This window comes from Acomys russatus, chromosome 5, assembly GCF_903995435.1.
Source record: "Acomys russatus chromosome 5, mAcoRus1.1, whole genome shotgun sequence".
In the NCBI taxonomy this organism is placed as follows: domain Eukaryota; kingdom Metazoa; phylum Chordata; class Mammalia; order Rodentia; family Muridae; genus Acomys; species Acomys russatus.
Window position 1 is genome coordinate 8,390,988 of NC_067141.1, and position 27,838 is coordinate 8,418,825.

The following is a 27,838-nucleotide window of genomic DNA, read 5'->3' on the forward strand; positions in this document are numbered from 1 at the left end:
GTCAGGCTGCCCCTACTCTCCCTTCCCAGAACTGGCGCTGGTGCTGGGTCTTGCAGCCTATGGGAAACCCAGCAGGAGAGAAGAACTGAGGTCATGTAGCAGTGATGAGGTCACTGTCTCCTCTACCCCAATATCCCCAAATGTTTCACTAAGTGGCTGGTTCTGTAGTCCGCCTGCTGCAGGAGAGTGGACTGGCCACCAGGGGGCACTCTGGCAAGAGAATTCCCTCCTCCAAACCCCCTTGCCCGCCCCTAGGGGTGGAGGCTAGGCTGGTCTCCTTCCTGGAATGGGCCAGGAGGGAGGAGCAAACGGAAGGAAGGAAGCCTGTGTGCATCTAGCGGGCCCATCAGCCCAGGACACAACCTCTCCCAGTGGCCAGTTTGGGCGCCCTAGGACTAGCTACAGGTAGGCAGAGATGATACGGAGCCCCAGATGACCCTTCCCAGCTCCCTAGACCCTCCCTGTCCAACACCTTGCCTCCCCGCCCCATCCTTTAAGAACCCCAGTTGTTTTTTTCCATCCACCTCAATCCCTAATCCCCTTCTAGCATCCAATTCTACTGACTCAGCAGTTAGGTCAAAGAGCAGAAGCCTTACTGCTCCAAGCATGGACTATAACCCACAGCTACTACTCAGCCTCTTCCACCCAGATCACTTCGTCCCGTCTGTGCCCCCCCCCCCACTAGATCCCTTCTAGGAATAACACGTAGCTGGAACAGGTGGTATCAGGCAAGTCTAGTGAGCTAAATTCTCTTCTGCAGCTGGGCATGGCAGACTCTGCGCAGGTGCCAGAGCTGGTCTACCTGGTCACAGGTGGCTGCGGCTTCCTCGGGGAACGCATTGTTCGAATGCTGCTGGAGCGGGAGCCCAGGCTGCGGGAGCTGCGTGTCTTTGACCTGCACCTGAGTTCCTGGCTGGAGGAGCTGAAAACAGGTGACTGGAGTGGGGCTGTAGCAGGAGGAGGGTGTGGTGCCCCATCCCTCCCCAAACTGGGATAACTCCACTTGTGGAAAAGATGATTCCTATGTCTGTTTTCCAGCCCACACACAAGGAACGGGTGAGTCACTGGGAACACGTGGCTCCCAGGGTGCATGCAGGCCAAACTCAGCAGCTGGCTAAAGCCCTGGCTCTGACACTGCCTTGGGCCTCTCCACCAGGGCATGTGCAGGTGACCGCCATCCAGGGGGATGTAACTCAGGCTCACGAGGTGGTGGCAGCCGTGGCTGGATCTCATGTGGTCATCCACACAGCTGGGCTAGTGGATGTGTTTGGGAAGGCCAGTCCAAAGACCATCCACCAAGTCAACGTGCAGGGTGAGGTGCTGCCTGCCTATCCTTCCCTGAAATCACTTGGCCTTCTGTGACTTTTTTTTTTTTTTTTTTTTTTAATTTGAGAGCCTGTCTTTTTGATAACCTTGCCCAGTCACTCCCGTTCTACCCTCTCTTGGCCTTTCGGTGGTTCTCCTTGGACACTGGGTGGAACAGAAAAAGATGTGGAGCTAGGAAGACACAGCTTGCATCTGTCCCTTCCCTTCACAGGCACACAGAATGTGATTGATGCTTGTGTGCAGACTGGAACTCAGTTCCTCGTCTACACAAGTAGCATGGAAGTTGTGGGGCCTAATGTCAAGAGCCACCCCTTCTACAGGTGAGCTTAGCCCCACCTAATTCCAGAGCCCGTTTCCCTCCAGCACTGAGTCCTTCCCCTCCCCCTGTAGGGGCAATGAAGAGACCCCATATGAGGCAGTCCACAGGCACCCCTACCCATGCAGCAAAGCCCTCGCTGAGCAGCTGGTCCTGGAGGCCAATGGAAGGAAGGTATACTGCACAGATAGGTAGGGCTTGGGATGCAGAAGCAGAGCATGACCCCCAGGCTTCTTTGTGTCCACCTCCAGCCCACAGTAGCCAAGGTAGAGGGGTGTGCTCCAACATTTCCCTTTGCCACCAGGTCAATGGAGGGCTACCCCTGGTGACGTGTGCCCTTCGACCCACGGGCATCTATGGTGAAGGTCATCAGATCATGAGAGACTTCTACCACCAGGGCTTGCGCTTTGGGGGTCGGCTATTCCGGGCCATCCCAGCTTCTGTGGAGCATGGTCGGGTCTATGTCGGTAAGGACAGAGGGAGGCAAAGGGAGAGCTGGGTAGGAGGACTGGCTCTGCGGGTGGCAGCCACGAGTGTACACCTGGCTCCGTGAGAGCTCAGGCCGACAGTGATCGTGTGGGCATTTTCTACATGGGTGGCAAAGGAAGACGTATCCATGCCAGTTGGGAGGGCTGACATAAAAACATGTCCTTGGTTATGCCAAGCATTGAAGCAATGCCAGTGACAGCTCTCCAGAGAAAGGGGCAGCATCTACACAGGCACCAAGTAGCTATGAGGGCTGGTGACTCTAGGGGTTGGGGAGAGTCAACCCTGACCAGACAGCAGTGAGGTGCAGGGCAACATCTACATGGGGCCAAATAGGGGACTGCGGCTTTATCTACCTCCCTCCCTGCTGCTAGGCAACGTGGCTTGGATGCACGTGCTGGTGGCCCGAGAGCTGGAGCAGCGGGCAGCACTCATGGGCGGCCAGGTGTATTTCTGCTATGATAAATCACCTTATAAGAGCTACGAGGACTTCAACATGGAGTTCCTGGGTCCCTGTGGACTTCGGCTGATAGGCACCCACCCGCTGCTGCCCTACTGGCTGCTGGTGCTGCTGGCTGCCCTCAATGCCTTGTTGCAGTGGCTGCTTCGCCCACTGGTGCTATACACACCCATGTTAAATCCCTACACACTGGCTGTGGCCAACACCACCTTTACCGTCAGTACCAACAAGGCACAGCGCCATTTTGGCTACAAGCCTCTCTTCTCATGGGAAGAGAGCAGGGCCCGCACCATTCATTGGGTGCGGGCCATAGAGGGGTCGGCCTGACGATGGCAGGGCCAGGGGCTGGAGGCCACTGTGGCACGTACTCCAGGTCCTGAGCCCTGAGAGCCTGGATGGAAAGAAGTGGCTGCCGTTTGAAGCTGGAGGCTCTGGTGCCTGACTTGGTGATGTGGACTCTGCCAGTTGTTAACTATGCAGATCGTGAGCCTGGTTGGTGTCCTGGTCTCCAAGCTGTAGGGGCAGCATTTGGGGACAGGCCCATCTTTGGTGTCAACTGAGGCCCGCCAGCTGATTGGCAAGAACTGACTCCTGAATGGTCTCCTTACCCTTTCCTGTTTCCGGTTTCTCAGGCAGGAAGGGGCAGAGATTTCAGAGCTCTCACGTTGGTCTGTACCCTCCAGGTACCATCTTCAGACCTGGCTCCTGCCACATCTGGCTCTCCTTAACATGTATCTCTTTTAGACCTTTGTCTTTTAATTTGCTTTAAAGAAAGCTGAGGAAATCAATGATTTTTTTTTTCCCCACGTGGCTGGCCTCTCTTACCAAATTCACCTCCTGTGATATTGTCACTTCATGCCAGAGGATGCCAGCCATGCTGTGTCTGGCCAAGCCTGGATTAAAATCCTTTTCCAAGCCTGTGTCTACCTGTTACCCCTCCCCCATCAGCACGGCGCCCGCCCCATCTGGGGACAGAAGGAAGTGAGCACACACGGCAAGCCCGCTGTTGGATTACTTGCTATTTCTCCTGTCCCACCAGGCCCAACCTGGCCCAGGATGGGGTTTGGGGACACTGGGGACAGGACATGCAGGTCTGGGGCAGGGGGGTCAGAATTTCCTGTGTTTTATCCATTTGCAACTTGATCACCAATAGAGAGAAATAAGACTCTGAGGGCTAACAGGAGGATGGCCAGGTTCTAGGGCCCCAGCCAGGCCCCAGGAGTCCTGTCCCCTCAGGGGAGGGGAGGGAGAGAGTTCTAGAAACCAATGGAGAAAAAGAGAAGGGGGCAGGGGCTCATGTCAGCAAACATGGCTACATCACATGACACGCCAGCGACACAGAAACACACCAACGCACACAGCTGCACAGCGGGCGTGGGGAAAGGCTAGGTCAGGGAGAAGGGAGCTGGGGCCAACCATCTTGTCCTCTGTGGGGAGGGCAGGGTGGGTGCACAGAACACATCATGTGCATACTCAAGGCATGACAAGAGTGTGATGACCCACGGGCACGTGAGATGGACACGTCGTGTGCTTTGTAAGAGGCAAGGGAAGGGAGGATGGAAGCATCGAGTCCTGGCGTGGGCCTGGGACCACCAAGGGGCACAATTGGGCTTGATGGTTTTAGGTGTGTGGAGGGCAGGCAGCACACACTCATCTGAGAACGTGCACAAGACAGCAGCCCCCAGATAACCATCCAGGACACACACGTGGACAGCCATCAACCAAGCATGTCCATCGTGTGATGTGTGGGGGTAGCAGACTCTCAGGGACTGCCCGTCTACCTGAGGCCCACTGGTAAGCAGCCACGGCCCAGTGCCATTTAAAGAGGCAGGAGCAGCATGCCAGCCACAGTCCTGTCCTTGTGAACATCATGACTGGGAGGGGCGGGGGGTTGGGGAGGCTGCTAGAAACATCTGGGTTAAAGGGAGTTCTGGCTGGGTTGAAAGAAGGAGACTGGGTGCTGGGACCTCCTCTGACATCTTCAAAGAAGCTAAGGGTTGGTGCAGGAGGCTCTGGGCAGAGCCCTGCCCTGCAGAAGTGTATTCTGGAATGGATAGGCAGGCTCCCTCCTCAGCGCAGCTAATCTGGGGGTTACATACATGTGGACATGGACCGACACACATGTACACACCACACGCACACGCACACACACATGCACACGCACACATGTCAGGTGGGCAGGACTCAAACAGCAGGCAGGGAAGGGGTCAACGGTCAGTACTGGCTCAGGTCCTATTTGCAGGGTCTCATCCTCTTCCTTCTCCCCAAGTCCTGCACACACGTGTGTGCACACAATTCACGTGGCTACCTAATTCAGGGCAGGACACATGCACCTCTATGTACCCACCTACATGTACACAGGACTTCCAGCGCCATCCTTTATCCCATTTGTGGTCTGCCTGCTCCCAAAGAACCCACAAACTGCACAGCTCTCCACATAATTGAGGGATCCCTCCATTCCTTACTGCCAGAGAACAGTCTGCCTCACCAGCTGGGACGGTGGCCATGCCTGATGTTCCAAAGCAGACATGTCCAAGGGACAGGTTCAAGGCTCTAAGTGGCCATTCAGGTATGTGTGAAATCCAGTTGCCTAAACCCAAGTTACTTGAAAAAGAGTCCATCCAGCGCATCATCTGGGGCAGGGGGGACAAACAACAGCTTCTAAGGTGAGTGTGGAGAGGCATGATTGTACACCTGCCAGGGGCAGCCCTTAACATCTTCCCTCATTAGTCCTACTGTACTTCTTCCAGGAGACAGTCATGTACACATGGGTGCTGCTTATGTGAAAAGGCGCCCCCAGCTCCTACATTCTAGAACTTTCTCAGCCTCGGCACTCATGAGCACACTCCTGTGTGCGCTAATTGTCCAAGGCTCAATATTGCCCTCAGGCAGAAACACAGAAAGGTGGGAATCTGGGTGTGTGTTTCCCTGTCAGATGGGCTGGTGAGGCAGGAAGCTCCACTCGCATCCCTGTGGTGGAGCAGTGTGTGTGTGTGGATGCTGTTTTGAGGAGATGGAGAAATAGCTAAGCCTGAGAAACAAACCTGGGTGGGGAGCGTTGCCTTAAAGGGGTGTGTGTGTGTGTGTATGTGTACATGTGTGTGCATGCATGTGTGTATGTAAAGTCACTAAGGATACACACACACATACACACACACAGTCGTATTCCAAGTAGCTTAGAAACAGGTATCTGTACTCACCCAAAACTAGTGTCTGATTTACAGCGTGGAGGTGGAGGGCTCTGTCTGGAGAGAAATTTATCAACACTTCACACACACACACACACACACACACACACACACAATTTTGCGCACAAGCCCCTTCACGTCATCCGTTAAGGAAAATACATTCTTTCAAACTAAGCCGGGTTGTTTATCATTTACACATATAGGTTTCCAGTTGCCTTCCCTGAACTCCAAGGCCCAACACACACACACACACACTCACACATGCATACACACTCACACACACATGCATATACACACTCACACACACTCACACACACTCACACACACATGCACACAAACTTTCACACAGAGTTCCCCAGGTCATGATGCAATCCCTGGCAGTCATTGAGCCAGAAGAGTTTGTGAGTTTCTTGTACATCGTGTGAGATATGTGCCATGGTCGCTGGGCCTCCCTGGATCCTCTGAGGATGTGAATTCCCCTCACACACACCTCCCACCCAAATGTACCACATAGGAAAGAACGTCAGTGGAGGAATTGCTTCTGCATTGGGTTTTCACACTCACAAAAGCCCATGTACACATATTGTATGGCCAAGGTCTATGGATACACACACCCACGAACACACGTGTACACACACACACACACACACGCACACACGCACACATTCCTGTACTACACATATGTCTATTCACAGAGGACAGGTTGGGCCATGGTGGGCTGCTGTGTTATGCTCGGCTACGGTCTTCACAGCAACCAGATAGAGAGGGAAGTTCTGACCACACAGGATGACGATGGCAGCAATTAGAGGTTCGGGGCATCTACATACATCTACACAAGTACACACACGCTTGGGTGCCCACACGTCTCGAGCATGTGCCCTCGGCATGCATGTTGGTGTGCATGTGTGATCACGCCTGCTGCTATCTATGTGCGGCAAGGTGGAGGGGGGAGCCAGGAACTCCGGGATGTGCGTGAGGGTGAGAGTGGTTGGAACTGCCTGGGTCTGTTTTGGGGGTGAGCTTGGAGCAGGGGGGAGACTGAAAGGGAGGTGGGGGTATTGCTCCCGATGTGTGGGGAGGGTCCTGGGGAAGGGAAAGGTAGGGGCTTACAAGCCCAGTGTCCCCCCGATGGATGACGCCAAGACCACCCCCAGCACCACACAGCAAATGATGATCATGATTTTCTTCTGCATGTGGAAAGGTGAGAGAGGAAGAGGAAGAGGGCAAAAGAGGGAGAGAGGAAGAGGAAGAGGGCAAAAGAGGGAGAGAGGAAGATAGACAAATGAGGGAGAGAGTTGGGATGTGGGACATGAGGAAAAAGAGAGGAGAGAAAACAGAAACAGGAAGTGGTCAGAGCCATAGATAAGGCCTCTCGCCCGTTCTGTTTCACAACTGCCACACCCCACCCGCTGACCTCCTCGCCTACCCCCTGTGCCAGGCCACCTCCTTGGCTTACCCTCCTCGCCTTGCTCTGATATTTCACAGCTTTCTTGGTGTCGGACACAGCTCGTTCCACGTAGTCCACAGAGTGCTCGACGTTGTATTCGATGCGGTCAATCATCTCACCCTGCACACAGAAGGCACACGAAGAGGGAAGAAGTGGGGCTGGGTGTGGAAAGGGCAGCCTCGGGGCTCAGGGGAAGTGCCAGGCTGCTGTGGCGGGGGACCTGTACCTGGCTCTCTACGAGCATGGCCATATCCACAAACATGTCGTGCAGCTCTCGGATGCTAGTTTCCAGTTTGATGATCTCATTGTGCCTTGTCTCGATCTCGTTTAGGGCCTGCTTTGTCATCTGCGAGTCCATTTTGATCTAAGGTGATGACCAGACGAAGATAGGGCTGTGAGTACCCTTTTCCCACAGAACCGCTTCAGTGCAACAGAGGGGTTCAAATCCTCAGTCAAGTTATTTACCATCCCCTGGGCTTTGCCAGCATCACCTAGAAAATATGGATCGTAGAAGCGTCTACCTCAAAAGATTATTTTTAAAACTTAATGAATCTGTGTGTGGAACGTTGGATAGTTCCCCGGAACACCACACGCATCAAAGAGAAGTTTGTTGAATTACAAGATAAAGGTTGAACAGAGCCCACGCCACCGCCCACCCCCCCCCCCCCCAAGGCTTCCTGTAGTGGCACACCCGAGGAAGGCCCGGGAAAGGAGATGGTTGAAAGCCGACAGGGTGATGTGAGAGATACAGCGGGTAGGGAAGCACTGTGCCCACAGTCAACAGCAGCCTGCATGAGGTGGCGCAGGGGATGAATAAGAGCAAAACTGACACAGGCCTCAAGAAGTCAGGAGCAGAAATCCTGGCTCACAGCACAGTGCCCCTCAGCTCCAGACCTGGGCCATTGCTCCCCACTGAGTCTAACCACAGTAGGCCACGGCTTTCCTCTCACACCTACCAGAGCTCCCTGTTACCACAGGCCACACACCACCACTCAGGCAGCCACCGCTCTGTCTTCTTTTCCACCCATATTTCCTGCCCAAACTGTAAGAGCCAAGTCATCCAACAGCTGCCTTGCAAGTGCCCCCTCTTCTGTCTAGGTCTTGACTGCTCTTTTCCAACCTTCTCATGCTTAAAAGCTCATTTGTCTTTTTTTTTTTTTTTTAAGTAAATTGTGTCTTTTTTCTTTGGTTTGTTTGTTTGTTGGTTGGTTTTTAAAGATTTATTTATTTATTGTTTTGTATACAGTGCTCTTCCTGCATGTACAGCTGCAGGCCAGAAGAGGGCATCAAATCACATTACAGATAGTTGTGAGCCACCATGTGGTAGCTGGGAATTGAACTCAGGACCTTTGGAAGAGCAGTCTCTCCAGCCTCCCTCATTTGTCTTTTATTTTAGATTTTTTGTTTGTTTGTTTTGGTTTTTCGAGACAGGGTTTCTCTGTGTAGCCTTGGCCATCCTGGACTCACTTTGTAGACCAGGCTGGCCTCGAACTCACAGCGATCCACCTGCCTCTGCTTCCCGAGTGCTGGGATTAAAGGCATGCGCCACCATGCCCAGCTTTATTTTAGATTTTTAAAAAGGTTTTTTTGAAACAGGGTTTCTCTGTGTAGCCTTGGCTGTCCTGGACTCACTTTGTAGACCAGGCTGGCCTCGAACTCACAGCAATCGCTTGCCTCTGCCTCCTGAGCGCTGGGATTACAGGCGTGCAATGATGGCCAACACCACCACACCAGCTGCCCAGCTTGTCTTGACTCCAGTATTAATAACCCCCAGACAACACCCAGGGATGAGTTTCACAAAATGGTTTCCACCCCTACAATGGAGTGCCGGGGGCAGAGGTCAGCTCTTTCTTTTTTGTTGTTTTTGTTTGTGTTTGTTTCATTTTGCTGGGATAGGGTCTCTCCGTACAGTCATGGTTGTCCTGAAATTTGCTATGTAGACAAGGCTGGCCTTGAACTCGAAGAGATCCTCCCTTCAGTCTCTGCCTCCCGAGTGCTGGGATTAAAGGCATGCGCCACCACACCTGGCCAGAGGTCAACTCTTGCCCACTAAAGTCAGACCTCCTGCAGTCACCCACCAGGCTGCTCTCTAGTCTCACACGGAAAGATAGTGGGAGGAGGAGGAAGCTCTAGGTGACCTACACCCTATCTGCCCAGGGTTAGTTCAACAAAAACAAACTATTCAAATACTGGTTTACTGCAAACTGTTAGCCAATCTCGGTGATTACTCTATACCTGGTCTACACCCATTTCCCAAGGGTCATCTGGCCAGGGACAGAAATGAAGCTAGGACTGGGCAGGCCAGAGCAGAAGTCCACAAGGAACAAGAAGAGCATGAGTGTGGGGAAAGCCTATCCACTCATAAACGACAGGCCGAAAGCCCACCCACTCATAAACGACAGACAAGGGCAATGAGGAAGATTTGAGCCAAACTACAATGAAACGAAACAAAAGCCTTCAAAAATGAGTGGCAGAGGATGACTGACATGCTTCAGGAGGGGGGCGGGCTGTGGGGTGGGGTGGACTCCGGGCTCCTGTGGGGAGGGGCAATGCTGTCAGTGATCAGAACATAGAGCCCTGCCTCCGAAACTAGAGTGAAGTTCTTAGCAAATTATTTTTTTCACCTTCTGGCCCAATTTTCCTCATCTGTGAAATGAGTTTTCTCTGAGATTATGAAGATTAAATTATGGTCATAGTGGTGCATGCCTGTAATTCCAGCTATGGCGAGAGGACTGGGAGTTTGAAACAAGCCTGGGCCACAGAGCATGATCCTGTCTCAAGAAAAAACAAAAATAAACAAACAAACCACAAAAAAAAACAACCAAATAAAACCCTGCGATGTATAACCCAGTAAACCACTGTTGGCCATTTTTCCTTTCTTTTTTTGTTTTGTTTTGTTTTTTATTTGTTTGTTTGTTGTTTTTGTTTGTTTGGTTTGGTTTTTCGAGACAGGGTCTCTCTGCCTGTGCTAGGATAACAGGCCTGCACCACCGCGCCCGGCTCAGTTGGCCATTTTTAAGGCGTTGCCTTCCTGCCCTGCACTCGTGGAATCTCCCAGCTCTTGGGCCAAATTGTCCATTGTCCGAGATTCCTGGATGGACGTGGAGGCGACGCAAATGTTTACCGGACAGACCCAGACCCAACCCGGGGGCTCACGTCGTCCGTGAAGATGGCCAGCTTCCCGCTTTCCAACATGTCTTCCAGTTCCTCGTTGGTAGTAGTTCTGCCAGCTGTGGGGAGAAAGGGTTTCTTGCTCGTGAAGCTGGCCAGAGGTGGTGGGAACCCAGGATCCACCCTACCACCAGGCTCAGGCCAGGTGCTGCCTCCAGAGGGGCCTGGGAGTTTGTGTGGGGGGGGGGAGGGTTGGGGCACACGCACTGATCTCCAGCTGCCGCTGGATGCGGTCCTTGCAGCGGTCCCGGTACTTGGACTGGGTTGCATTGTACTCAGTCATTACCTCCACGAACTTCCGCGAGAGTGTGGAGTGCTGGGAACCGGGGGTTTGGGGGGAGAGAGACACAACAGGGCATCAGGGACACAAAGCCGAGAAGGCTGTATGCACAGCAGCCTGCCACATTCTCAAAACCCCGTATCTCCATCCTTCAACCACAGGCAACGCTAGGTACCGCCACGATCTGGTCTCAGTCACAACCCTGCCCAGGGTTCCCGACCCTGCTCAGGGAGCCTACCTGGGTTTTGCGGATGCGCAGATCGGCGGAGGAACGATTCAGGCCCTCTTCCTGCTCAATGCTTTGCTCAATCGCTGCAGGGAGAAGAGGCAGCGTCAGGCAGGAGGCCCGGGGACCGGGTGGGGCACCCGGATCTGGGGCGTAGGAAGCTCCGGAAGAGACGCCATGCATGCCCAATGAAAGAGCTATGGTGAGGTATATTTGAGGGCTGCCAAGTACACAGGCAGAGGGTTCGAGGGGGTTCCCTAAGACACCCTCAGAAGGTCACGGACACGTTTGCTCTGATGGAAAGAGCTCAAGACCTCGGGGTTGGGGGGTGGGCGGAGGGGGGGAGAATAGAGCCATCCACTAGAGGGAACCAACCACAACTGTGTTCACAAGCAAACCCCACCAGCGTTTTGTTGTTGTTTTGGTTTGGGTTTTGTTTTGCTCTTGTTTTTGTTTTTAAACATGGTTTCTCTGAGTAGCCCTGGCTGTCCTGGAACTTGCTCTGTAGACCAGGCTGGCCTCTGCTCACCAGAGCCACCTCCCAGCTAAGTTCTAACTTCTTTTGGAGGTAGGAAGGTTGAGTTTTGGTTTTTCGGTTTTTGTGTGTGTGTGTTGTTGTTTGGTGGTTTTTGTTTTTTGTTTGTTTGTTTGTTTTATTTGTTTTGTTTTGGGGGGGGAGACAGGGTTTCTCTGAGTAGCTTTGGCTGTCCTGGACTCACTTTGTAGACCAGGCTGGCCTCGAACTCAGAGATCTACCTGCCTCTGCCTCTGCCTCCCGACTGCTGGTTGTTTTGGTTTTTGAGACAGGGTTTCTCTGTGTAGTCTTGGCTGGCCTCAAACTCACAGAGAGCCCCCGTCTCTGCCTCCCGAGTGCTGGGATTACAGGCATGCACACCACGCCCGATGGATTCTAACTTCTAGAGGATATTTTGCCCTTCTTCGAAACCATGTCTTACTGACTCAGATTTTCTAAGAAAAGCTTGCAATAACAGCTTCTTCAATTCAGATCGGAAAACGCAGCAGGCATGAATCACCCAGGCTGTTGGAACTTCTGAAGGCCCCTGGGCCTGTCCTAAGAGTGCCACCTCTGTGCGTGTATGTGTTCTACTGGCACTGGGGGAGGGACGGAGTTAGATGGCATCTCAAGGCTGTCCTGCAAGCAAAAGCAGGCATAGTGACTGAGCGCAATCAGTGGTGGCTGTGCCAGCTCAGGGAAAGCACAGGCACACATGACCAGCAATCCAGGAACCTGGTAGCCCTGCCCTGGACCGTACTATCAGGCCAGGAGCAAGGGCCAAGTCTGGACAGAGGGGTCTTTTACAACAGCTGTGGGAGTATGCAGATATCAGCTGATGTTTCACACTAGAAACTAGGCCTCAAATTCATGAGAATTCGGGGCTGGAGAGATGGCTCAATGGTTAAGAGCACTGGCTGCTCGTTCTTCCGGAGGTCCTGAGTTCAATTCCTGACACCCACATGGCAGCTTACAACTGTCTGTAACTCCAGTTCCAGAGGGTCTTACACCCTCTCACAGACATATATACAGGCAAAACACCAATTCAAATAAAATAAAATATTTTTTAAAAAATCATGAAGCTGGGTGTGGTGGCACATGCACTCGGGAGGCAGAGGCAGGTGGATCACTGTGAGTTCAAGGTCAGCCTGGTCTACAAAGTGAGTCTAGGACAGTCAAGACTACATAAGAGAAACCCCGTTTTGAAAAACAAAAACAAGGGCTGGAGAGATGGCTCAGTGGTTAAGAGCACCGCCTGCTCTTCCAAAGGTCCTGAGTTCAATTCCCAGCAACCACATGGTGGCTCACAACCATCTATAATGTAACCTGATGCCCTCTTCTGGCCTACGGGTGTACAAGCAGACAACATTGTATACATAATAATAAATAAATCTTTAAAAAAAAAAAAAAAAGAAAAACAAAAACAAAAAAACCCGGGGGCTGGGAAGATGGCTCAGTGGTTAAGAGCACTTGACTGCTCTTGCAGAGGTCCTGAGTTCAATTCCCAGCAACCACATGGTGGCTCACAACCATCTATAATGTGATCTGATGCATACTGTATATATAATAAATAAAATTAAAAAAAAAAAAAAAACCACAAGAATTCAAGGTCACCCTGATGCTACCAACTGGAAAAAGAAGGAAAGGTAGGGTCAGTTTCTCAAACCCCTTTACTTTTCCTGTCTTCTGTCTGGACCTATTCCTGAGCCCCTGAACACAAAGTTTTCCATGTGTTCTAGATCAGGACCCAAGGGGTCTGAAGGAGCCTCTGAGGCCTAGACCTGTGACCCTCCTGCCCATCTCCTCCTAACTGCTGAAGTACAGGAGCATACCACTGTGTCTGGCTACAGCCTGACTTTTATGATGTCTGTTTTGAGAACGTCACCTTATAACTCTGGCTGTCCTCAAAGTCACTCTATAGACCAGGCTGGCCTCAAACTCCTCGAACTCACAGAGATCCGCCTGCTTCTGTCCCCCCAAGCACTGGGACTAAAGATGTGTGCCACCCAGTTTGGCAATTTTATGTTTTATATTTGAGATTTGTGGAGCGTTTTGTTTTGTTTGTTTGTTGTTTTTCGAGACAGGGTTTCTCTGTGTAGCCTTGGCTATTCTAGACTCACTTTGTAGACTAGGCTACCCTCAAGATCTGCCTGCCTCTGCCTCCCGAGTGCTGGGATTAAAGGCGTGCACCACCACGCCCGGCTTTTTTTTTTAAGGTGCATTGGTGTTTGCCTGCATGCATGTCTATGTAAGGATGTCTGATCCACTGGAACTGGAGCGACAGACAGTTTGATCTTCCATGTGGCTGCCAGGAATTGAACTTGGGTCCTCTGGAAGAACACCCAATGTTCTTTTTTTTTTTTTTGGTTTTTCGAGACAGGGTCTCTCTGTGTAGCCTTGGCCATCCTGGACTCACTTTGTAGACCAGGCTGGCCTCGAACTCACAGCGATTCGCCTGCCTCTGCCTCCCGAGTGCTGGGATTAAAGGTGTGCGCCACCACGCCCGGCTACACCCAATGTTCTTAACCACTGAACTATCTCTCCAGCCGCTATATTTGAGATTCTTAGTATGACTTCATATGGAGAAAAGTATTTTGCCGTCAAAAATAGAAGAAAAAAATATTTATAATTTCTTCTTCAGTTTCCCCTATTATACTGAGGAAAAAAACTAAGAACAGGAGCCAACCAGAGTGAGTTGATATCGGAGGCTGGGCTCCTCCGTGCAGATTGCATGAACATGACCCCAGAGCACACCCTGAGTGCAAAAGGCTCATTTTTATTGGTCAGCATCAGAGGCTCTCACATGGCCTCCTCTTATCCAAAAGGACATGAAGCCTGTGTCCTCATCGCCCCGGGGAAAGCCTAGTGGTCTTGGGGACAAGTTCCTGATAAAGCCCGTCCAAAGCCCAGGGGTGAGCCTGGGTGCTACACGCGCTTGGTAAACACCTCCCCCGGCTGAGTTACCAAGAGCACATAACGGCTGCTCCTTAACGCTGCCATTACCCTGGCACCAGCAGACAAGGAGGTTCCTAACCCACAGTGCCTTGAGGGAAGGTGGTTATTACCAGCACCCAAGTCCTTAAATTAGAGTGAAGACATGAGCACTTGGCAAGGCCCTCCTGAAAGCATGCCAGCCCCTGGTGTCAGCCACACAGTCCAATCTGTCCTGAGCCGGGGATACTAATTCAGCAGCCATTTGTGGAGCCCACCTACAGGGCGCTCTGCAGAGCCCACCTACTGTGCGCTCGGTGTTGAGCTCGGAGTCTGCTCAGGACGAAAGAGCACTGAACAAAATTAACACCTCTTGGAAGAGTATTGTCTCTCTCACTCCCCACCCCACCCTACCTCCAACTTCCTTCCTTCCTGGATTGTTTTGAAATAGGGTCTCACTATGTAGCCTGCACTCATCCGGAATTCTCACTCTTCCTGTGGCTGACCCTGAGGGTCGGGATTATAGGCCCTCCCAACCACTGTGACTGGCTGGAAATCTGTATTTTTCTGATTGACGGTCTCAAGTCTCAGGTGCAATTCAGGCGGGCACTCTACCCGGTTCATTTCCCCACCCCCATCAAATGTCAACAAAGAATGCAGGCAAAAGTTGGCTTGAGTAGGCCAGGCGGTGGTGGCGCATGCCTTTAATCCCAGCAGTTGGGAGGCAGAGGCAGGCAGATCACTGTGAGTTCAAGGCCAGCCTGGTCTACAAAGCGAGTCCAGGACAGCCAAGATTACACAGAGAGACACTGTCTCAAAAAACCAAAAAAAAAAAAAAAACAAAAAAAAAAAAAAAAAAAAAGGAGAGAGAGAAAGAAAATCAAAAAACAACAACAACAAAAGGGGGGGTGTCTCCCGTATGACTCACTGCTTAGGAATCTGGCCCCAGGGAGCCACCGCTTACAGAGAGAGACCTGTTTTGTCTGTGTAGGGCAGAGACCTGTCTCTGCAGTTGCAGGGCTGCCCTCCTCACCTTTCAACTTGGACCGGACCTTGTTTGCCGTCTTTTTGATGTCAGCCGTGAGGTCCTCCAGCTCCTGTTTAGTCTCTGGGGACAGGAGGGCAAGACAGGCAGTGAAAACCTGGATGGGGTCCCCGCCCAGGGAAGAGGGGGGACCCCCCTGAAGCAGCACTTACTCTCGTCTGGGTTGGGGGCAGCGAGGATGGCGCTGTGCTGTTTCTTCACCTGCTCCACGTCCTCAGACAGTTTCTCGATGCAGCCTCGGATCTCTTCCACCTGGGGCAGGAAATGAGTGACACATCGCCCAGGCTGGTGGGCCACATGAGGGAATCAGGAGAATTAGCCAGTGTTTGGTGACACAGGCCAAACCATAAGGCCAAGGGGTGTGCCGGAAAGAGGGAAGGCACAGGACAATGGACATTGTTGGGAAGGGACAAGGTTCTGGTCCAGGGATATGGGGAACTCTACCTGCTCAAAGAACTCATCCATAAAATGGTCTCGATCCACATGGACCACCTCCTCTTCATCATCGCTGTCTTTCGCCTGGAAGCAAGGCAAGGCCAGATCCATGAGCAGTCCCTACCCTGTTCCCTAAGGTTGACTCTAGCTCTCTGGGCCTTTGCAGGCCATGGGTGCACACCATGGGTGCAGGCCATATGCATGGGTGGTAGCCACTCTAGACTCAGAAAAGGGTCCTGGTCAAGAGGGACGGCAAAGACACCAAAACCGGATGTCTTGTAGACCAATGTCATAGACGCCAGGGCACCTTAAAGCGAGCCAGCTAAAGGCATGCCCTGAGAGAGGAACAGTCTCAAGTGCTCAGAGGCTCCCTAGAAAGAGACATTAGTCAAGGCCACTGCTATTGACCTCTGGATATGGACAAATTTCAATATTTCAACAACCAGCTAAATGCTAGCCTTGTGATGACCAGCTCTTGGGCTCCCAGGAGGATTCTGGAATGATCTTCCAGGACTGAGAAGCTAGCTACCATCCCCCTGCTTGGGTCTCCCTTTTCCCTGCCACAGCCTGACCATCCATTCCCCTACAGAAGAAGGTCACATCACCGCCAGGCTGCCAGTGGCTGATGCCAAGTTGAGCAAGCAGAGCCAGGCCCCAGGAAAGGATGGCTGAGCCGTGTCGGCAGCACTCCGACCCCCTCCGCTCCCTCATCCCACAGCTCCCTTCTCCTCCTCCCACTGCACTGTGCTCCTGGAGGTCCTTCCCACGTTATTCACTCACTTTCTTCTAGTCCCTTCCAACCACACACCCACCAACTCTCTCTGACTCGATTCCCCAGTTGCTAGTGCAGCTGCTCAGCCCTCCACCCTCAGGGCTCAGAGACACAAAGGGATTTTACCCACCCACACTGCCATCTCCAGGCAGGACCGGTGTCACACCGTCAGAAGAGCTGACACGCAGGCACACAGAAATAGGGCCCCCCCAACACCCACATAGAGCCACACTGCTATGTTGACAATCGCTGCACACAGACCCAGGCAGAGCCACATTGCCACCATGTGGACATGGGACATGGAGGAGGCTGCTGCCTGGTCACCCAACCTCTTTGAACCCCAGGACTGCCTTCTGACCCAGAGCTGGGCTCCCCTGGGATCCCCATTCCTCTTTGCTCGGGACAGAATTCTCAGGGCAAAGTTGAGCTCAACCATCGACAGACACTGAAATCTGGAGCCCCTAATTAGCTCCAGGGGTCAGCTCGAATCACAGACAGGTTGAGCCAGAGTTCAGAGAAATCAAGAACAGAGCCAAACAGCAGCTGCTGGGGAGTGGAGGCACTGGACCTGAAGGGGAGCACAGACAGGGCTGGAGCAGAACTCAGACAGGCCCTCATGGAAGTCAGACAGGCGAAGAAAGAACTACACTTGGCTCACATGTGCCTCAGCCTGTTCAGACCAAACCTAGACAGCCAGATGGGACCGAGACACGACCGAGACACTAAGATCGCTTGGGATCCGCGGAGCCGGAGCAGCTCTAAAACCCACACAACCCAGAGGAGACTGCCTGTGGCAGGCCAGGAAAAAAAAAACAAAAAACAAAAAACACCTGATTCTACCCAGGTCTTGCTCAAATCAAACTGAAAGGTCTCAAAGACCCGGCTAGGAGTTTTGGTTTCTCCAGCCTCAACCTATCCCGGGACGGCCTCCGGAAGACGTTGGCCCCCAAAGCCCCTGAGAAGCAGGGTTCATCGTTAGGACGCACCAGTTTCTTAGAGTGCGTTGCAGCCTCACAGCCTCCAGGGCCACAGCTGCCTGCTGACCCTCTCATCCTGCCCCCAGCCACCCTCGACCAGCCTCATGCAGGGCAGGAGAGCCTTCGCTGGTCTAGGTACCTGGGAACCTTCCTTTTCTCTGCCTCTTTCCCTTTCCACGCCAACTTGAAGAAGTTCTTAGTTTCTTCCTAAAGTATCCAGGCTACCTATCTGCTTGCTCTTGAGAGAGGGAAAGAGACAGAAGGGTATAAGTAAGCTTTGGGTTGGCTAATAACTACAAAGAGAGCCAAAATTCCTCAGTGTGTACAAACATGTTCACACTCATAAGCCTTGAGCCACACAGCCCAGAGAGAAAAGCTGGACAAATACTGTTCCCATTTCACAGACGAAGGAGCCACAGAGCCAGAGGAGGAAAAGGACAACGACTCCCCGAGGGCACCAGGGAGAAAGGGACCAGAGCTCCAGGTCCCGGCTTCCCTGAAGGCTCCAAGCGGCAATCAGCGCCCTATCCACTAGCTTCCTTTTCCCCCAGGCCAGCTCCTGTTCAGGCCTCTGAGGTCACGTCCTGCATGTCTTGGCAACCCAGGCAAACAGCGCCATCTGCCAGCGTCTCCTGCATGCAGTTTCCGTTCCTTTCATCCTGTCACCTAAACTCTGTAGGGAGGAAGGGCTGGAGCTCAGCTGTTAAAGAGTGCACATTGGTCTTGGAGAGGACCCCAAGTTCGGTTCTCAGCACCCATGTCCAAGGTGGGTGGCTCACAACCACCTGTTTATAGCTCCACTCCAGGGGATTTGATGCCCTCTTCTGGTCTCTGCAGGCTCCTGCACTCACACACACACACACACACACACACACACCACAAATATAAAATAAAATATTTTTTAGAGCTTGTTATGGTGGCACACACCTTTAGTCCCAGTAGGCAGGGGGAGGCAGATCTCAGCCTGGTCTACAGAGTAAGTTCCAGGACAGCCAGGGCTATATGGAGAAACCCGTCTCTAAATAAATAAATAAAATCTTAAGAACAAAACAAAAACAGAGGTGGCTCAGTGGCTAAGAACACTGGTTGCTTAGCCTACACAGGACCCAGCTCAGCCTGGGCTAGAGAATAAGATCCTGTCTCCAAACAGGCATATACCTTGGCATGCACATTTTAGTTACAACAGAGGCAGAGGGAGATGGACCTCTGTGAGTTCAAGACCACCCAGGCCTACATACCCAGTTCTAAGCCAAAACAGGACTACCTAGTAAGAGCCAGTCTAAAACACACACACATATAAACAAAGTCTACAATGACCACTGACTGATGTCATTGTGATGCTGACAAACACCACAGAGTTTTATAAGTGCTGGGTGCTGGTCTGTAGCCTGTGTATTCTGCACATGCGCATCCATTTAATCCATTATTTTCTTTCTTTCTTTTTCTTTCTTTTAGGTTTTTTGAGATAAGGATTCTCTGTGTGTAGTCCTGGCTGTCCTGGAATTACTCTGAAGACCAGACTAGCTAATCTCTTGGTTTTTTTTTTTTTTTTTTTTTTTCCCGAGACAGGGTTTCTCTGTGTAGCCTTGGCTGTCCTAGACTTGCTTTGTAGTCCAGGCTGGCCTCGAACTCACAGCGATTCGCCTTCCTCTGCCTCTGAGTGCTAGGATTAAAGGCGTGCGCCACCAGGCCCGGCCTGGCTAATCTCTTCTTGACACCCCTCCCCCTTCTCTGTGTGTGTGTGTGTGTGTGTGTGTGTGTGTGTCTGTGTCTGTGTCTCTCTGTGTGTATATGTGTGTGTGTCTCTCTCTCTGCATGTGTCTCTGTCACTCTGTGTGTGTCTGTGTGTGAGTGTGTGAAGAACCCAATGCCTCACAAGCACGCTAGGCAAGCCTTTGTCACGGAGTGACCGTGCCAGCTCTTGGTTGCTGAGACAGTCAGACTGTAGCTCAGGGTAGCCTTTAACTTGGAATCCTCCCGCCTCTCCTTCCTGAGTTCTGAGGCTATAAATCACGTCACCAAGAGCTCAGCAGCTAAACAGCCCTGTGGGCTTCTGACCTCCAGGCCTCACAGCCTCTTTTGTCTCCTCCCACAGAAGGCAGGGGAGGAAGCAATGGACAGGCAGGGGAATGCTGCTGCAAAGGGGAGAAAGTTTGCTGAGGTGGACTGTCTGGCCCTGTGTCTTCTGTGTGACAGGTAAGGAGATAGCTCAGACCTGTTGCCCTGTTGCCTGAGGCTTCACAGCATATCAGGCCAGAGGTGGAGCTTGAAAGGAGGACCTGTCAAGTCTCAGGGGTTTTTTCCATCCATCCTCCTGATAGGTGGCAGTCTCTCTACCGTCCCTTGGCCACAAAGAGCTATCCTGCTCACTCTCTTCCACTCTATTTCTCTGTCCCTCCACCCACTTTTTTCCCCCAGGGTCTCACTATGTGGCTCAGAGGAGTAGCCACAAACTTACAGCAATCCTCCTGCCCCACCCTCTCAAGTGTGAGAACATGTCCAGCATGCAGTTCTTTGCATTTTATCTCACAATCAGTCCACACGGTAGATGCTCTTACTCCTCGTTGACAGGCAAAGAAACCGAGACACAGAAAGATCACATAACTTGTCCGAGGGTGGCCATCCAGTGACGTGTTGGTGGGTGTGGCCATCCAATGATGTGTTGGTGGGTGGGTGGTCATCCAGTTACGTGTTGGTGAATGGCAGTGCATTGCCACCACCTCCCAAACACCTGGGAGGGCTCCATTTATGAGCGCTTCTGTCACTAGAAGCTTCCTTGGCCTTGAGGTGCATCCAATCCAAGCCCCCAGGTTCCCTCTAGCCCCCTTAAAGTCAAAATTTCTCACATCAGCAACAAGAGGGTTTTGATGTGTGTGTGTGTGTTGGCAACTGAACTGAGAGTATCAAATTTACACATCTTTACCCACACTACCATATTCCTGCCCACCCAGCCTCCTCAGGGCGCAAGCGCTATGGCATCAGATGGCCCCCTGCACCCCTCACAGTTCTACCCATCTGCCTCCTTAGCCTGGGCCTCCACCCATCCACCCCCATCTCCCACGGTCTAGCCTGGCCTTCACGGCTCCTTTTCCTCTACCAGCCCACCTAGCCCACCTGCTCCTTCTGCCTTCCCGACCTCCTTCCTGCCTCCCCGAGTCAGTCCTTCATCGAACAAATATGGATGGTTGGTACTCAGGGTGAGCAAGCCTAGGAAGGAAGGGCTCGCAGGACTGGCCTCCAAGGAGCCCAGGTCCAATAGAGGGGGAGACAGTGAAAAATGACTAGGGGTGCCTCAGTGTGGAAAGTAGCAGAAAGGGGAAGAGCCGGGAGGGTGTGATGGGAGCACATGTGTCACTTCATTCAGGGTGGCCAGGGAGAGTCTTTCTGAGGAGGTGACATCTGAGTTGAGTCCAACTATGCTGTAATGTGGGAGAGGCCAGATTTAAGGCCATGGGGGCGGTGCTCCGGGCAGAGGAAACAAGTGCGGAAAAACTCAAGGCAGAGAAAAGCTCAGGGACAGATGGAAATGGAAGCCACAGCTAGGCCTCTGCACACAAACCCGGAGGCCTTCCTCACGTCAGGCTTTCTGGCCTGCCCCCCCTTCCCCCCCTCCTCTTTCCTCCCCTGTCCTCCCACCCCAAGCTGGCACAGGTCCTCCTGTTCTCTCTCACTCGACCCTCTGATGGCTCTGTGACACCCCTGGCTTCCTCCTTGGCCCTGAGACACCTGCTTGACTGATACGTCCTAGTTCCCAACCAAAAGTGCCGGGCAACCTGAGACAGAAAGCTGTTCAACACGGCCTCCGCCAGCTGAGGGACTGCCGGCGCTTCTGGAAAGTCTGTCTTTTTTTTTTTTCTCCTGTAGCCCTCAGGTGATTCCAAAATCGGAATCAGTTAGGAGTCATCCAGATGGGCTGATGTGATGCTCCAGAGAAACCGGAAGTCACCGGAGAATAGCAACCACAGAGCACCGCTGTGCACTACGCCCTTTCGGAGACACCTTGTAAGTATTAATTAACTTTTACTTCTCAAAATAGTCCTGCGAAATGAGGTAGAACCCTTAACTTTCAAATTACACATGAAGAAACTGAGGCTGGGATGTAGCTCGACGGCAAGAAGACCGGCCTCATGCATCCTCAGTTCAATCCCGGGGACCACAGACAGACAGACAGAGACAGACAGACAGACAGACAGACAGACACAGACACACACACACACACACACACACACACACACACACACACACACACACACCCCACACATTCCTGAAAACAAACCAAAACCCACCCACCCACCACCAAACCACCCCAAGCACCAGATAAGTTAAGTAACTTGCTCAAGGTCACACATGAAGTAACTAAGCCAACCAGGCTTCCAAGTCTGAGCCCTCAGCCGCTGTGTGATAAACAGATTTCAAAAACTCCTGTGGAAGACTACAGAGCCCCCCACCTCAAGACAACCAGGCTCCTTCCCCAACTCCTCCGGCTTCCCAAAGCTCAGCTTTCCACTCTGGCAGAGACTTTCACACTCCAGACATCTGCAGCCCCTCTCCACTACACCCGCTCCGCTCCCTCCCAAACCTCCACTTTCCCTAGGCTGTGACTAACAGCAAAGCCATCAGTGTCCACCCAACCCCCTGAGGCCCAGCCCTCCACATCAGCTGCCTCCCGCCTCAGCCACTCAGCTTCTTCACGCGGGTTCTGGCCACAGGTTTCCTCACTCAGAAGAAAACTCCTCGCTCCTGTCTCCTTCGCCCTCTAATTATACCGCGGTTCCACCCCCACCTCATCGCATTTCTCTAGATTTGGGAGTCAGGGAATATTCTTGGTTGCTGGGGATCTGAGTTCGAATTCTATCTTCTCCCTTGCTTGGTTGTGTGGCCTGGAGAAATTCTTTAAACCCTCTGGGCTTCAGTGTTTTTGTTGTTGTTGTTGTTGTTGTTGTTTTTTTTTAAATATTAGCCATGGCCAGACTCTCCGTCTACCTTACCAGGAAGTTGGTTGAGACCTAATGCGATTGCCATGACAACCTGCTTTGCAAACTGCACCTGGAGGGGAGTCTGGACACTGAAGCTGCTGGTCTGGGTTTGAATCCTGCCTTTTTCTAGCTATGTAACTTTGGCCAAGTTCCTTGACCCCCTCCGAGCCTCTCTGTTCCCTTTTCTGTGAGGTGAGATCATGTTAACACCAGCTTCACAGGGTTGCCGGGAACCAGAGGTGCTTTCCTGTAAGACAGGCAGGACAGAGTTGCCATCGCTACTATTGTCTTCCTCACGCAGTAAATAATTCTCAACTCTCCTCCCTCTGCTGTCAGCTCCTCCTTTCTCCCCACTTCAGGCTGCCTCTACAAGCAGTCACTTGCCTCTGTGCTCCCTCCCTGTATCTCCTGTGAACTGGGGTGCTCAACCCCAAACCCCGCCTTTGGAGGCTCTCTAACAACGGAGCTCCACGTCTCTACTCTCAAACGTGTGTTTCAAAGGCCCTGGGGCGTAACCCTACGTCAACTTGGCTGGGCCCCTGGAGGCCCCTGAGCCCTTTGACCTGTGCCACACACACACACACACACACACACACACACACACACACACTTGCTTGATGACCTTGGGCCAGTCCCTTCCGATCCCTGAACCTCAGTTTCCCCGTCTGTTAGGTGGAATAACCACCTCTTAGAATTCTGGCATAACCCTCTCCATTGGGGCACAGAGGCCGGTGGCCACCATCACACAGCCGACGGCCACCTCAGCCTCCTTGGGCCCATGTCACTCCCGAGATGTCTCAGCACCTTCCCTTCTCATTCATCGGGCCCGTCACAGTCCTCACAGTCCAGTCTGTCACAGTCCCTCCAACGAGCAGCCTCCTCTGCAACCTCCTGGCCTAGCCTCCCCCCCAACTCTGCTGGCCAGCCTCCTGCAGCCTGGCCCCTGGCAGCCAGCAGCCTGCCCTGGCTGCTCCCATGCCCCAGTTCCCCCAAGCACTGTGTGGCCTATGTCACACAACCCAATTCTGTGACCTGGTAGGTGGATCTTTCTCTCCTCTCCCCACCTTTGGGGGTCACCTCAGCTGAGGCTCTGGCCCGGAGGGAACTCAGTTACCCTCCCCCCTACACTCCCCCCTCTGAGCAGTGCCCTCTCCTCACGGAGCACCACACCAGTGCGCGTGCGTGCGCGCGCACACACACACGCGCGCACACACACACACACACACACACACACACACATCACCAATGCCACCACACACTTCATTCATTGCCAGGTGCTGGCATCTAGTCCCAACCTGTGTCCTCCATAGCATCCCAAATCTGGGTCCTACTGGGCTGGGCCTGGCCAGTAACCATCTCCATCCGCCTAATTTGACAAACCTGCTTCGGGGATGATGCTGTCCCCCAGTCTTCTCTTGACATCCACTCTCTCCCATCCCCAGGTTAGATTCCAAGGTCCTCCTGGGCATGTGGGCTGCCCAGGCCCCTGGGACCTCTCCTGCCCCCTTGTGTCTTAATGGCCTCCAACTCCTTCTGGCCACTGTCCTCCGATTGCAGGTTCACTGGAGGTATCAGGTGCCAGAAGATGTAAGGGTTCCTGGCTTGCAACCTCTAGTCTCATCATTTGCCCCCTCCCATGTCCCAGAACCTCCCCCACTCCATCCCCATGTGTTCCCCAAATACAGGGTCCCGCCTCCCCACCTCTCCCATCCCCTAGCTCACACTCCGCAGCTCCTGAGTGCGATCCTTCATCCTGCGACGGGCTCCTCCTCCCCTTCTTCGTCCTCCCGCCTCCGCTGCTGCTCTCTGCCTCTGTGCAGGAGGCCGGGGTCTGGGGGTACCGGACTAGACCTCCGAGGGATGTGCGGGTAAGGTGCGCGGCGGCGGCGGCGGGGGGTGGCGGGGCGGAGAGCTGAGGCCAGGCAGAGACAGGGGCCTGGGCCGACTGAGCTCTGCCTGGGCTGCGGTGGCGATGCGGCTGCGGCACAGGGTTGGATGGAGGGATGCGGGAGCTGAGGCGCGGGGGAGGGGGGCGGAGGGAGGTGAGGAGGAAGGGAGGGAGGGGGAGCGGAGGGGGCGGGGAGCAGGGGGCATGCGCAGCGCCCCGGGCTGGGGGCGCCTGGGGGTTGTAGTCCTGGGAGGGGCACCCACGGGAGGGGCACTGGGGAGGCCCAGAAAAGCAAGGGGGGGAGGGGGCAGAGTCTAAGAAGCAGGCACAGGGATGCGGAGGCAGGGACAGAGATGCTGGGTGAACTGCGATTGGGGTGAACTGGCAGAAGGGATGTCTAAAGGAATAACCTGGGCAAAGCAGAGTGTATGTACCTGTGTCTCCGTGAGCCTGCCTACACAGGACCACCTTTTATCCTGTCCCTTGGGCTCGGCAAACGACTCTTTGGACACTAGAAATAACAAACCTGACCCTGTGTGTGGCTGTTGCTTGCTGAGAAGGATGTGAGGCGTACTCTGTACATCCTTCGTCACCCTGCCTGGGAGTGTCCTGGCACTGGTGGGTCTCAGCTTGTCTACCCACAAGAACAGGGTGGTCACTACCTGCTGAGACCTTCTGGTCTGGTATTTTAGACGGCTCTGTTAAAACTGACATTTATCCTGGCCTAGAAGAAATCTCAGTGGTATATGCTTTCCTAGCATGCCTGCAAGGCCCTGGGTTCCATCCCCAACACAGGGGCTGGAGGTGGGAGTGCTGAAGGAAGGCGGATCTCTGCTGGGACTAGAAATCTTAAATCTAGCACTGCAGGTCCAGTTAGCCCTGCAGCCTCTGCTCTTCCTCCTTCCATCTCATCACTTAATAGCCCATCAGTTCTTTCTTTCCTCTGCAGTGGGATTTGGACTCCCACCCAATGAGGTGGGCTTTGACCTTGCTTTTGGCAAATACCCAGTAGCTACCTGAAGACCCCAGACATCTGTGTCACAGCAGAGCCTAACATCCATGACCCTCACCACCTCCTAAACCCTGTGGCCTTCTGATGAAAAACCACCCTCTCCTTGTCCCCTTGCCTACCTCCTGTCCCACCACCTCAGCTTCTGGGTTGTGCCTCCCACTTCCTTCCAGCTCCTCCTCTGTTGTGTGACCGTCAGTCAGGGGTCCAGGGTACTGTTCTGAGGTTCTCATCTTCCTTTTCTACTCCCTTTGACTTGATGTCCACATGTGTGTACAGGTGTGCTCACTTGCACATATGCATGTGTAGAGGTCACAGGTCAGTGTTGGGTGTCTTCTGTCACTCCCCACCTTACTTTTAGGTGTAGTGTTTCTTGTTTGTTTGTTTGGGAGTTTTTGTTTGTTTGTTTGGTTGTTTTTTGGGTTGGGTTTTTTGTTTGTTTGTTTGTTTGTTTGTTTTTTGGTTTTTTGAGACAGGGTTTCTCTGTGTAGCCCTGGCTCTCCTGGACTCACTTTGTAGACCAGGCTGGCCTTGAACTCACAGCAATCCACTTGCTTCTGTCTCCCGAGTGCTGGGATTAAAGGCATGTGCCACCACCGCCCAGCATTAGTTGTAGTTTTTGTTTTAGTTTTTTTATGTTGGTTTTTTTTTTGTTTTTTGAGACAGAGTTTCTCTGTGTAGCCTTGGCTGTTCTGGACTTGCTTTGTAGACCAGGCTAGCCTTTGAGTCAGGATCTTGCACTGAACTTACACCTTGACTTGAGCCACAATGGCTAACCTGGAACCTTCCTGTTCTGTCCCCCCCAGGGCTTACAGAGTCACGGGTGTGTGTTGTTGTATATGGCTTTCGTGTGGATGCTGGAGCACACTTCCTGTTTACTGCACCTTTCCGTACCTCCGTGCCTGTAGTACCCACCTGTACCTGTGAACCAGATCCTTCTCCTAGAAGCCTGAGGCCAAGAATACAGTGACAAAACTTGCTGTCACGGATGTAAGACTCTCACCTATGGTGAGCAAGGCCAGGACTCTGGGGAGGGCACCTGACTCAGTGTCGGCCTTGACTGCTCCGCAGGCGCTTCTTCCTGTTTCTGTCAACGGTGGCATCTCTACCTACCCAGCCACTCAGTGGAGCAGGACCTGACCCTGACTCCCTTCTTGTCGAGTGATGCTCCTATGTTCTGAGTGTCTGCCATGGCCTCCTCGCTCCATGGCAACTCATCGGCCATGGCAACTCATCGGCCTGTCTTCCTAACCACTACTGCCATCCCAAGTGGACCGATCACACTTGGGAGGCAGAGGCAGGTGGATCGCTGTGCATTCGAGGCCAGCCTGGTCTACAAAGCACGTCCAGGACAGCCAAGGCTACACAGAGAAATCCTGTCTCGAAAAACCAAAGGGGGAGGGGGCGGAAACAAGTGTACAGATCAGCAAGCTGGGACTTGAAAGGATTAAGTGGTGTGTTCAGGGTTATATATTTTTGGCAGCTTCTCCCTCCTCCTAGTGCTGGAGGTTGACGCTACCCTTGTCACATGCCAGGGAGATGCTCTACCACTAAGCTACATCTCAGTCTGGGTTTGCCACATCCTGAACTCCTCCTAGCCCCACTGCCTCAGGTCAGGTGGGCTCTCCTCACTTTCCCCTCACCTGGGCCACCGGGCATGCTTCCTCACTGGTATTCCCACTTGAAGGCCCCTTCATGTCCCTTTTCCTTCCTGGATTATAGTGTGATTGGCTCCAAGTTGTCTGAGTTGCAATGTTACCTGTTGCACCACTGCCTCCCGCGGCTTCCAGGACTACACTCAAAAGATAATCTAAGGCCTGGCATGGTGGTGCATCCCTAAAGTTCTAGCACCCAGGAGACAGATGATGGGACGACAAGTTCAAGGACACCCAGGTTATATAGTGGGGCTTTGATTTTAAAAAACAAACAAAAGGGTTATAGAGACAGTTCAGCCGTTAAGAGGGACAGTTCAGCCGTTAAGAGGACGAGCTTCAGCTCTTAGCATCTCTGTGGCACGGACAACTGCCTGGACCCCTGTCACCGGGGATCTCATGCCCTCTTCTGGCCCCTACAGGCACTGCACCCAGGTGGCATATTTACACACACACACACACACACACACACACACACACACACACACACACACTTTTTTGAGACAAGGTTTCTCTGTGTAGCCCTGGCTGTCCTGGAACTCTCTCTGTAGACCAGGCTGAGCTCAAACTCACAGAGATCCACTGTCTCTGTCTCCTGAGTGCTAGAATTAAAGGCGTGCGCCACCGCTGTCCAGAGCCTCAAAACACACACTCAAGTATAAATCTTTAGGAGCAGCAAAGTTGAATCAACAGCGCGAAGCACTTGCTGTTCTTGCAAAGGACCCAGGTTCAGTTCCTG

The 27,838-nt window shown here is 52.9% G+C and overlaps 2 protein-coding genes across 7 annotated transcripts; one reads left to right on the forward strand and one right to left on the reverse strand.

Annotated features, from left to right (window-relative positions):
• The first annotated feature begins 258 nt into the window (after positions 1 to 258).
• Hsd3b7 (hydroxy-delta-5-steroid dehydrogenase, 3 beta- and steroid delta-isomerase 7) lies at positions 259 to 3,017 on the forward strand. Of its 6 annotated transcripts, none has more exons than XM_051145354.1 (8): positions 259 to 405; positions 761 to 932; positions 1,015 to 1,056; positions 1,157 to 1,312; positions 1,538 to 1,646; positions 1,717 to 1,816; positions 1,947 to 2,109; positions 2,503 to 3,016. In XM_051145354.1, the coding sequence occupies exons 2-8, from the start codon at positions 767 to 769 to the stop codon at positions 2,913 to 2,915; spliced, it is 1,149 nt and encodes a 382-aa protein (XP_051001311.1). In that variant the 5' UTR covers positions 259 to 405; positions 761 to 766; the 3' UTR covers positions 2,916 to 3,016. The 6 variants fall into 6 exon arrangements, with proteins under 6 accessions (XP_051001311.1, XP_051001312.1, XP_051001313.1 ...); XM_051145355.1 differs by having other exon boundaries at positions 260 to 405; positions 1,039 to 1,056; positions 2,503 to 3,015; XM_051145358.1 differs by having other exon boundaries at positions 267 to 405; positions 813 to 932; positions 2,503 to 3,017.
• A 3,265-nt stretch (positions 3,018 to 6,282) lies between these two features.
• Stx1b (syntaxin 1B) lies at positions 6,283 to 15,968 on the reverse strand. The gene is made up of 9 exons (XM_051145361.1): positions 15,835 to 15,968; positions 15,543 to 15,642; positions 15,379 to 15,453; positions 10,913 to 10,986; positions 10,602 to 10,710; positions 10,380 to 10,453; positions 7,450 to 7,587; positions 7,233 to 7,343; positions 6,283 to 6,963 (listed from the first exon to the last, which is right to left on the reverse strand). Exons 1-9 carry the CDS (start codon positions 15,934 to 15,936, stop codon positions 6,883 to 6,885), a joined length of 864 nt encoding a protein of 287 aa, XP_051001318.1. The 5' UTR covers positions 15,937 to 15,968; the 3' UTR covers positions 6,283 to 6,882.
• Positions 15,969 to 27,838: the final 11,870 nt, after the last annotated feature.